Genomic DNA, 11,922 nt, shown 5'->3' on the forward strand with positions numbered 1-11,922 from the left:
AAGCTATGGAGGATTATAGGGGCCAAAACTAAATAAATAAATACTTGGATAAATAAATAATTATATAACACAAAGCTTAAATAAATGACACAAAATATATAAATGTTATATGTATTTGTGTGTATATATATATATGTTTACGTTTTCATGTGTTTACATTTATTCATTTATACTTACATTTATTAATTTATACTTACATTTATTTATTTATACTTACATTTATCCACGGTGAAACTTCCTGCAGCACTGCCCCACCTGCCCCTAATGACCAGTCGCCACTGGACAGTCCCATTGTCTTTCAATGTGATTTATATAATTGTGTTAGTTTATAGTGTACTCTACCTACTTTCCATGAGCATGAGGTACATTTATTGATGTTGGTTAGTTAATTTGCACTTAAATTACAGTATTGCTCAATCGCTAGTCAGTCCCTGTTTTCAGAGTCTGTAACAGCAAACAGTAATTTAGTATTCTAATTTGAACTGAAAATGCCTCGTGAGCATTGTCTTGTGATGATTTCGCGCAGGCGCAAGGAAGGGGGAACGGGAACTGAATTCTCCGGAACACCGGCAGACCCGCTTAGCTTGCTTTCTCTTCGTTTTGTCACACACCCACACCAGGGCTGCCAACTTCTGAAAAAACCTTGGAGTGAGATTTGGTGGGGCAAACCCAAATTTAGCTGCGTAGGCTATTGCGTAGAAGCTATTTTAATCAGCGCATGATCAGACGTGAACATGATCAGACGTGCATAAGAAAGTGCCGTTTTGCTCCCTCTCTCTTTATCTAATACACGTGTACCCAGGTCGTTGCCATGGAGATATAGACTAACCGAAACTATCGTTTTGGTTCCTGCTAGTTAAGAAATGTCTTCGTAGCCTGTATGCAAGTAGGTGAATTAATCTATCAAACTATCCAATTTCTTACATTTACATTTAGTCATTTAGCAGACGCTCTTATCCAGAGCGACTTACAGGGAGAAACACAAGAAAAAAACAACACATCGACAAAACAGGCAGCAATCACCGATTAGGACACACCCTGTGATAAAATGGGTATGGCCAGAGGTACTGTAGACAAGATTGTGGAAGTGGGACGATTACAGTTCTAAGTTTGCGTGGGACAATGTGGGACATGTTACCAACACTAAAACATAACCTGAAACTATTATATAATGTTTATCTAACTTAATAAAAACATTTGTATTATGCTGTGTTCTTTAGTAAGCTACCTTCCAGAAAACACCATTACATTTAGCTACATTTATTCATTTAGCAGACGCTTTGATCCAAAGCGACTTCCAAGAGAGAGCTTTACAAAGTGCATAGGTCACTGATAATAACAACAAGATAGCCCCAAAGCATTGCGGGTAGCCAAAGCACACATTGTGAACAACCAAAAAATAAGTGCCAAAGGAAAAAACCATAAGAGCATGTAATTAGCAAGTTACAATGTAATAACATGTCTTTATTTTACATGTCATTTAAATTCAACATCACTGTGCCCAAAGGCAGCAGGCATCTTAAACCCAGATATGTCCAAGTCCAGTCTTTAGTAAAATAACATTTCTCATTTTTGTTGCCATTATGCCGGCTTGTAAAATTTTTATTTTTAAAAGGCAAAATAACGCATGTACGTTTTCTTAATATGTTAATTAAAAACCAACAGACTGATGAAAATACGGGACATTTTCTCAATATGCGACATGCGGGACAAGGGGTGAAAATGCTGTGGTAGGCTACAACGCAAAGCGAGACGGGTGGACACTCTAACATTTCTACAACTGTCAACAAAAACAGGCTACCGTAATTCAATTATTTAGGAGAGTGAGTCGGAAGTACAAAGTGTAAGCTACAGAATTGGAACAGAGCCTAAACTTTTTTTTAAAGGTAGGCGGTCTCAAAATGGGCTGGGCTGGGCTACGTAAAACTTGTCGCCTACAAGTCTTGCTAGATATTTGCTGTTGGCTATCTAGGATCTCAACATCTCTAACAAGATTGCGACTGAGCTGGCCGACCTGGCAAAACAACCTAGATAAACGGGACAATGAGTTTCATGTCACGTTTGAGTGTTTGTGTAAGTATGTAGGGCTTACCTGTGGTGTTTTTTTATGATAGCTGCCACCATGACAAGAAATATGTATAGAAATGTTATGATAGCACAGGAGGCATGTGTTAAATTGAGTTGTCTCCTGAGCATGATCGCTATTAGAACATTCAATTTGACTACATACTAGGACTATCCGACCACAAACTGCAGCAGAAATGTGGTTAAAATTGAACAGTCTAATGTGTTTTGTACTTAGTTTTTCTATTTTGGTGTCTTTTTATAAGCAAATATTGGTTCTTTGTGGCACCTATAGCCTACTATATGATGGGGATCATACGACATAAATAATATCAGGCAGACAACGTCTAGTTCTGACTCATTTCAGAGAAGCTGTTGCTGTTATCTCTGATTATTATTGTCTTGCCTGCCTAAAAGTGTTGGATGTTTTAGGCTACTTCATTGTCCTTAATTCACTTTAGTGCTCTTCACTTTTTAGTCAAGATTTTTCGACTTTTTAGTCAAGAGCACATCATGAACAAATAAATAAATAATATGGAAATAGGCTATGAAAATCAGCTGTCTTTTGACTAATCTCCCAACATTTGCCATCTTTCTTGTCCCCAACCCCACCCCACTCATTCTTTGCAGGTAATCGAACTGTCTCTGTGGTTGATTGCAGAATGTCAGTATACGTGCCCACCTTGTCCACCTTGTCCGGAAGGTAATAATTATTCAATATTATCAAACAAAATAATTGCAAAATTACACAAATTCCACTGTTTAATAAATGAAATTGTTGATTGCTTCACTCTCCATACACTTTCAGGACATTTTGTCATTTCAAATTGTAGCAAGGCGGAAAGCGGAGAATGTTATGGAATAACCTATGATGTTTGCAGAGAGTGTCGAGGTATGTTTAATTCATATAAATAAATTGACATTACGAAATGTCTCCATACCTCAAATAGTGGGAATTTAGTAAAAAGTTCATTTTTGTATTGGACATACAACTGATTTGCATGTTTTGGTTTCATCATTTACAGGAGTGGGCCAGACTACCTTGGTTCCCTGCACAGCTTACTCAGATGCAGTGTGTGGCTGTGAAGTTGGATACATCTCTAACTCAACAGACATATGCCAGAAACAACTGGCAGTGACCGTACCTCCTAATTTACCAGGTAACAATGCTAAGGGACACTTACAGTCGTGGCCAAAAGTATTGGCAGTCACATACATTTTGTGTTTGCAAAGTTTGCTGCTTGAAACCCACATTACACAGTTTTTGGGCCCTGGCATAAAATGAATGCTGAAATAATTTCAGTAAGTCATATCGTCAGCGGATGGGAAAGTGTGAACTAGTTCTTGTAGGGTGAAGTCATTATCATTCTGATTGGATTTTAAAAGCAGATTGGTTGCTGTAGAAAAGGGTACTATTTGCATATAATGATTGTTTTTGCCAATAATAGCTTTTAAAACCTATGAAATGTGCATTATTGTATTTCAGTATTGTACAGAAACCTGTGAAAAAAATAATTCTGTGAAATAGTGAACCAGCAAACTTTGCTTAACACAAAATGTGTCAGTGCCAATACTTTTGGCCATGACTGTACATGAAAATGTGTTACAATTTGACACCAAGTCTGTGAAATGATAAAACTAGGAGAGTAAATGTTAAGGTTCCCTACCAGTATGTCGAGTAGACATTCCATACTTGTCCAAACTAGCTCTTGTTATACCAAATGCATTCACAGTCCTTGCATGAAGGTTTAATGTTTCAACAACGATGCATTTTGTTGTTGTTGTAATGTTTCCATCAATATCCTTTTTTCTAAGGTTCAACTCCATATAATTGGGAAAATGGACAGGAGGATAATGTACCAACAGAAATGTAAGATTATACCTCAGATTATATAAACAATAACTTCAGGTTGAATGCTTGATAACATGTACACACATTCCCTTACTCTTTGCTCCCCTCTTTCTAGAATTATCCTGCTTGTGATCCTTCCAGTCATCCTCCTAATTATGGGTGGTGTGTTGATTTGCTTGCATAGATGGATCTCTAGTCAAGGTAATAAATCCATTAAACTAGCCATTCAGTTGGCCTTATTTTTTAATCACATTCGGGCACCGTTTTATTCTGGTTCTGGACATAATAGCACAGCAGTATTTGAATTAATTGATTACGTTCTCAGCTTCAGTCTGAGGACTGTTCAAAATAACTACCAGGAATTTCTATTATTCTACCATTTCAAGAATAGTATATTTCAGTGTACCTAAATACAGTAATAAGCTTTAGGTGTGAATACATAGAATTGCACTTTTATGAAGAAAACTCTTAACACATTAAGTTACAACTGAATGCTTAATACATGGCACACAAAACTTAAAGTAAGCATGTATGCTTTCACTTACAGAATTCTGCAAGAAGGTCCCACGATGGGGTGAACAGAATGTGTGAAGTCACAGAAAATGTCTCAATCTGAAGAAAAGTGTTCAGAATTTAAGTTTATAGGACAGCCAATTAGACCATTTTATCTGCTGGTACCAACCCTTCGGGCAAAGATTTAACACCAATTAAAAATAACAGTTGCAAAGAGTCATATGGAATCAGGACCAAGATAAGGGGGTTTAACTCCCAAAATAGGTTTTGGTGGTAAATTACTCTTTAAAGTATATAGAAAATATTATAAAGGTCTGAAGAAGTGTAGTATTTGAAGCTGTGATTTTTTTTATCGTTTACTGTATGACAATGTAGTATTAGTTTCAAACAATACAAAAGATTAATTTTGTTACTGGCAGCTTAGCTATAATTTAGATATTACATTTCATTACATGTTTTTTGTGTTACAGTTTTTTTTGTTGCACATTTTATGTTTAATGTGAACATGTTAGCTTAACTGTCTCTATTCAAAGGTATAATCCTATCTTTTTAAAGAGTGAAAACTAGCTTTAGGTCAGCATTGTGCATTAAAGAATACAGAAAATGTTATTCATGTCTGTAAAAATTTAACAATAGAAAACTTGGAAAATGCACAGGCAACACAATGCTATGTTAAATGTAAAGAAACCAAAGGAATTAAAGAATGGTATTATTTTGTTAGCTAACTATAACTTAAGTTTGACATATCTACTTTTCATGTTGGTCTATTTTCAAATCTATTTTTATGTAAGATTAGTTGGTACTGAAACTCAGTGTCAATCTTTTAATGTGACGTTCTCTCTTTAAATTTGTTGTTTTGTTGTGGAAAAAACATCACACTGTTGTAATTATGAAGACGGTTAATGATTATGGATGTATATGATTGAAAATGAACTTCTTCATCACCTTTTTTACTTTTATATGCTATATTACTGAAAACCAGATGCAAAGCTGTTGACTGATTAGTATTGCCACTAATATGTAGAAGATATTAAGCCCAAAGTGCAAATCTGGATAATTAAGGGCTGAATGCGAGAGAATACTATGTGTATATTATTCTTCCATAGAAAACTACAAGGCCCAGCTATCATGAGGTATATTTATGGCCCTATGCCCAGAAACCTAGTGCAGCTTCAAGCCAGAGTGTAAGCCTAAAAGTGGGAGAATTTTCTATGCAAAAAAGCACCTGTAATCTGAGTCCCTTATGACGAGGGACCAGCTGGGTAAGAATGCATAATGCATTCTCTGACCAACAAGTATTGTACCAATGGTAGAACATAAAATTATTGGGAAATAATAAGTCCGGAGAAAAATTCCAGTCTGATCCCGGGATATGCTCACGTTTGTTGGAATCTCTGTCACTCTGAATTCTAATAAAGACTTTGCATTAAACTTTGCTGAGTTCCAGTGCTGTTGTTATGTATTGGTTGAAAATGTAGAATATTTTTCACAACAGTTTCAGGACATGTCCTTTTCAATGTCTTAAATATAACTATAAATCCATCTCTGTGTCTCGATCTCATGAACCGGGCACTTAATAAAGTTACAATTTGGCAGGTGTTTAGCTCAGGACCCAATGATATGCTGTCTCTCCAGCCACCCTCAAGCACTGTGCTGACCAGCTGTCTCCGGTGTTCACCAACATCTTCAACACCTCCATGGAGACGTGCCATGTGCCAGCCTGTCTCAAGTCCTCCATCATCATCCCTGTGCCCAAAAAGCCAAGGCCAACAGGACTTAATGACTACAGACCAGTCACCCTGACCTCTGTGGTAATTAAGTCTTTTGAATGCCTGGTGCTGGCACACCTCAAAGCCATCATGGACCCTCTCCTGGACCCCCTGCAGTTTTCCTACAGAGCCAACAGGTCTGTAGACGACGTAGCTAACATGGCTCTCCACTTCACCCTCCAGCACCTGGACACCCCTGCATCCTACGCTAGGATCCTGTTTGTGGACTTCATCTCTGCCTTAATCCCTGCTCTGCTTCAGGACAAGCTCTCCCAGTTGAACGTGCCTGACTCCACCTGCAGGTGGATCTCAGACTTCCTGTCTGACAGGAAGCAGTGCGTTAAGCCGGGAACACACGTCTCTGACTCCCAGTCCATCAGCACCTGATCCTTGGGCTTGGTCCTTTCCCCTCTGCTCTTCTCCCTGTACACCAACAGCTGCACCTCCAGTCATCAGTCTGTCAAACTCCTGAAGTTTGCGGATGACACCACCCTCATTGGGCTCATCTCTGGTGGGTGTTACGGCTCCCACTCCTGCCTGTAGGGTGTGTGTGTTTTGTTTGTGTGTTGTCTGTAGGTGTTCCTGTGACGGTGCTGATGATGACGTCGGAGTGCGCGCCCCGACGTCAAGATCCAGCCCTGAGGCGGCTGTGTCTATTCGGGCCTAATTAGACACTGTCGTCATCGATAAAGCGTGTTCTGGTTGGCGTATGAGGGAGAGGGGCGAGTCGCGCTGAGCGGCTGTTTATTTATCCAGATGTGTAAGAGGAGAAGGTAGATAGTGTAGAGACCCATGGGTTTACTCCTCAACACGTAGATAACCGATGTTATGCACAGTAGTTTACCCAGCTAACACATGACGTTGCGGCAACGTTGCCAGTAAGTGCTCAGTTGGTAACCCGCGACGTTACCTTCTGGCAACGTCGTGGCAACGTCGTAGCAACGTTATAAAGGGAATGTTGCCAGTTGGTCCCATGGGCAACGTTGCCACGACGTCGTTCCTTGGTCGGCTGGTTACGTTATTTTTAGACCAGTGGGCAACGTTGCCGCGACGTCGTACCTTGGTCCGCTGGTTACGTTATTTTTAGACCAGTGGGCGACGTTGCCGCGACGTCATACCTTGGTCCGCTGGTAACGTCATTTCTAGGTCCGTGGGCAACGTTGCCGCGACGTTGTACCTTGGTCGGCTGGTTACGTTATTTTTTGGTCCCATGGACAACGTTGCCGCGACGTCGTACCTTGGTCGGCTGGTAACGTCATTTTTAGGTCCGTGGGCAACGTTGCCGCGACGTTGTACCTTGGTCGGCTGGTTACCTTATTTTTTGGTCCCATGGACAACGTTGCCGCGACGTTGTACCTTGGTCGGCTGGTTACGTTAATTTTGGTCCCGTGGACAACGTTGCCGCGACGTTGTACCTTGGTCGGCTGGTTACCTTATTTTTAGACCCGTGGACAATGTTTCCGCGACGTCGTCCCTTGGTCGGCTGGTTACCTTATTTTTGTCGCAGGACAACGGATCTTGAGTGCAATATAGTGGTTTATATATATAAATGTAGACACTGCATGTAATTCATGTGCTGCTCAGCCCCAGCAGGTCATTGGTCATCAATGTTCTCATATGCAGACACATCGTAAATTAAAAAAGACAGAATGTGGAATATAATTTAGTCTTTCATTCTTTACTATAAACATGTACAAAAGCAATCAATGTGTGATGAGTAACATGATTAAGCAAAAATTATTTGTAGGCTATAGCACACCAAAGCTGTATGACATGCAAATTTGTGCTCCAATAGTTTTGTAATAGGCCTACAAAATTGTTAAATGTGACCAAAAGGTAAGCGACTCTTAAGAGTTTCATTTTCAAAGACAAGTCATCACAGAATATTACAATTCTTCCTTAGCAAACCTGCCCCTCAGTCTGCCCCTGAGCAACAACTTTGCGCATGCCCATTTCAAGGCATAGCTGAAACTGGGCTTCCTAAACAGTTTTTGCCGGGGTCCTACCGTCTTTCACACAATGGATTTTACCTGGAAATAAGTTACTTCAAAGGTGAGTTTCTTTACAGACATAGTTTTAAATATATAAACATATTTTTAGAAATTGGATGGGGCATATAGGTTTGAAATTGAGTTGTTTATAGCGTTATATCAGATTCACATTGTTTACTAGTACGTTAGAATTTCGCTAGCTAGGTTAAACCCTCCAGAAAGTTGTTTTGAAATACTGAAAATGCATACATGTTATCAAAGTTTAGAGTCTCAAAAATCACCCTCAAAAGAATCAGTGAAAATAAATGTTCAGAACTGTTAGAAAACCTTGTCCCAAAATAGTTTATTTAGTTAGCTAGCCCTGAATTTTCAAAGACGCTAGCGCGTGGCTGATCACGTTCATAGTCGGTCATGGCATGCACAGCAATGGCGTCTGTAAAAGTATCATGTCACTAATTCTTCCAATTTGTACATGACATTTGTTTTTGGATACGTTTATTCGTTTTAACCTTTAGATGCGTGAGTTCTAAATATTTCAGACACTTTCACCAGAGTACGTGAGTTATTTTTCCAAAACGGAAGGTATGTAGCTTTAATTAGCTTCCGTTACCTAGCAACCTAAGATAATACTCGTACCAATGCTACTACTTGCTAGTGTTACTTGTTAGCCTACTAATTGTACATTTTGAAGCCATACTGTAGTGTTTATCATATAGTTTCTGCCCATCGGAAAATAGTTGGTTGGAATGTTCAGAATCACACATGTGCGATGCTACGCTGTGGGGCCCTGCTTTCGAACGATCACATATGTGCGATGCTTCTTCAATATCAATATACTAACAGGCTACTATGTACGTAAACTACATTCCACTTTCATTTCTGTACAGGTGATCCGACCACCATCACAAGTACTGTGTCCCTTGGAAATGATGGTAAAGTAATGAATGACCGTTTATAACAGTGACAATAATTGTATGAGCCATGGCAACCCTAAAGGCTATGCTTTGAAGCAAAAGTATGACTTAAAACGTTTGCATCACCAGATGCCATACCTCTAGGTGTCAACTCTGGTCTGGTGGAGGAGAACCCATAGGGTGCCCCGGAAAACAGCTGGCAGCCAGGCAAGTGCAAATATAAGACACTCAAAAAAATACTCATACCATTGCCATTGTAAGGCATACCTAATTGTAAGGCATACTTAAGTTGTTCTGATCGTGGGGGAAACATATTTGTCAAAACAACAAATGTTGTCTTACTAATGCTTTGTATACCCCATTCAGCTGTACCTTCTTGGGCAAAGACCAATCAAGGTAACATTTGTTATGTACATCAATGTTACAGCTAATCTAGAAGAACCACAGTGTATGCCAATCATGCAAACTCTTGTAAACTTGTTTTACTTGTCTTTAATTACAGACACATTACAGGTTATGCTCCGGAAGATGGAGACATTGGAAGAGAACCAGCGAGAGGCTCTCCTGTTCAGGCGACCACATGGCAGACACACTGAAGAGGTGCCAGTGATGGACCTACAGGTGGCCCAAACACAGGCTGAACTTCAAGACCTTGAGGAGCGCCTTAAGGTGCTGGAGTTGCGAAAGAGAGCGGTAAGTGTTTGGAGATCCCACAAACTATGGCTTACACGCATTCAACGTTCACATTGGTGCTGACAATAAGTTCATGACTTCTAATTCCAGACACTGTGATGAAGTAGAAGACGGGACTGGGAGAGAAAGCTGTGGAGCTCCGCATAGAGGAAACACTCAAACACACCTCGGCAGCCCATTCAAAACCAGCCAGGTGAATGAATCATGTTTGCAACTTCCATATCCAATCTTTCACATGGCTATGACACAAATCTAGAATCACATAATATTTTAATTGATGACGTATATTATTTTAGATGTGATTTTTTTTTATGACTTGTATAGCCCCTTTTCACACGTGCGATTATGTTAATCGAACACTAACTTATTTTGTGCTTCCTTGTCAGGGCCAACAGACAGAACTCATAGCGGGGACTGGAAGAAGATTTTAATTAATTTTTTGCACTTTGTTTGTTTGGCACTTTTGTTTTGCAGTGTTTGTTTTGCAGTGTTTTTTTCTTTGCAGTGTTTGTTTTGCAGTGGCACTTTTTATCACGTATGTATATATTTTGGCCATTTTAGTTTTTTAATTGTAAATGTTACATGCATACTTTGTGCATTGTCATTTTAGCAGATGCTCTTATTTACAGTAAGTACAGGGATATTCCCTGGAGGAAAGTAAGGTGAAGTGCCTTGCCCAAGGACACATCATTTGGCAACCTTCTGATTTAATAGCCTGATTTCCCAACCGATCAGCCATCTGACTCCCCTTTAGTATAGGTAGACCACATATTTAGGATTCCTATATGGTGAATGTATATACCTTCCTGCCAAAGTAAATTCCTTGTCTGTGCAAACTTTCATGGCGATTAAAACACTTTATGATTCTGAAATGCTGCCTCGTTTATGATTTAGCTTGAGTCAGGCTACACATCACACAAACATATTCCTCCTAACGTTGGCTATCTATTATACCAAAACAAGTAGCCTTCTGGGCAAATGAGGTCTGCATATGAAATATAGGTTACTTCATAATTAAGTAAATTGTTGACGTTGCAGTTACGGACTAGCAACGTCACAAAATTACGTTGCTAGGAGGTCGCCGTTACGGACTGGCAACGTCACAAAACAACGTTGCTAGGAGGTCGCGGTTACCGACTGGCAACGTCGGAAAATAACGTTGCCACGACGTCGCGGTTACGGATTGGCAACGTCCCAAAACAACGTTGCTAGGAGGTTGCGGTTACCGACTGGCAACGTCGGAAAATAACGTTGCCACGACGTCGCGGTTACGGACTGGCAACGTCAGAAAATTACGTTGCTAGGAGGTTGCGGTTACGGACTGGCAACGTCGGAAAATAACGTTGCCACGACGTTGCGGTTACGGACTGGCAACGTCGGAAAATTAACGTTGCCACGACGTCGCGGTTACGGACTGGCAACGTCACAAGATGACGTTGCGGCAACCTACTGGCGCCCCACAGATGCACGGTCCCGCAACGTCGCCAAAGACGTTGCGGCAACGTATGTTTGGTCATCGCGTGACGTTGCGACAACGTCAGGGCAACGTAAATGTGTTAGCTGGGTAGGAGCGGTTCCACCTGCACCTTTTGTAACTTAGAGTTCAGCGTAGTTAGGTTTGGAAATACTAGGTTAGTTAGTGGTTTTCCAACAGGGCCGTTTCGGTCCTTAGCGTAGTGCACTATTTTTTGTCTCATCGGGAATCGCTCATAGTCCCTTCTCCGTGTCTTTATGTACTGGTACGTCCCTTGTCTATTAGTCATTGTTATTTGTTCACTTGTTGCGGTTTGCCGATACCTTTTTGCAGCTGTATTAATAATGGACATAACCCGTATGACCCCGCTCAGACTTGCACAACTCGAGGACCCTAAGGCAAGCGAAGAAGATTGTGGCCGACTTCTCCCACCCTGGACATTCTTTGTTCCAGCTAGTCACTTGGTCCATCAGGACCAAAACCTGACATAACACTTTATCTATTATCCTCCACCACCTATTTGCACATGTCATTTTGCAGAATTTGCACTATGCTGCTATTTAATATCGATTTTATATTATATATTGTTTAGCTCTTTAGTATTATACTTTTTTTAAATTAAGATCTGTATATGTTTATTGTATGCCTTCCT

The 11,922-nt window shown here is 40.2% G+C and overlaps 1 protein-coding gene across 2 annotated transcripts; it reads left to right on the plus strand.

The window, feature by feature from the left end:
- The first annotated feature begins 1,886 nt into the window (after positions 1-1,886).
- On the plus strand, positions 1,887-5,860 carry LOC124470905. 2 transcript variants are annotated; one of them, XM_047025105.1, is made up of 7 exons: positions 1,887-2,073; positions 2,695-2,767; positions 2,898-2,956; positions 3,090-3,224; positions 3,880-3,934; positions 4,032-4,117; positions 4,464-5,860. In XM_047025105.1, exons 1-7 carry the CDS (start codon positions 1,902-1,904, stop codon positions 4,505-4,507), a joined length of 624 nt encoding a protein of 207 aa, XP_046881061.1. In that variant the 5' UTR covers positions 1,887-1,901; the 3' UTR covers positions 4,508-5,860. The 2 variants fall into 2 exon arrangements, with proteins under 2 accessions (XP_046881061.1, XP_046881062.1); XM_047025106.1 differs by having other exon boundaries at positions 1,928-2,073; positions 2,873-2,956.
- Positions 5,861-11,922: the final 6,062 nt, after the last annotated feature.

Source organism: Hypomesus transpacificus, chromosome 9 (assembly GCF_021917145.1).
Source record: "Hypomesus transpacificus isolate Combined female chromosome 9, fHypTra1, whole genome shotgun sequence".
Classification (NCBI taxonomy): domain Eukaryota; kingdom Metazoa; phylum Chordata; class Actinopteri; order Osmeriformes; family Osmeridae; genus Hypomesus; species Hypomesus transpacificus.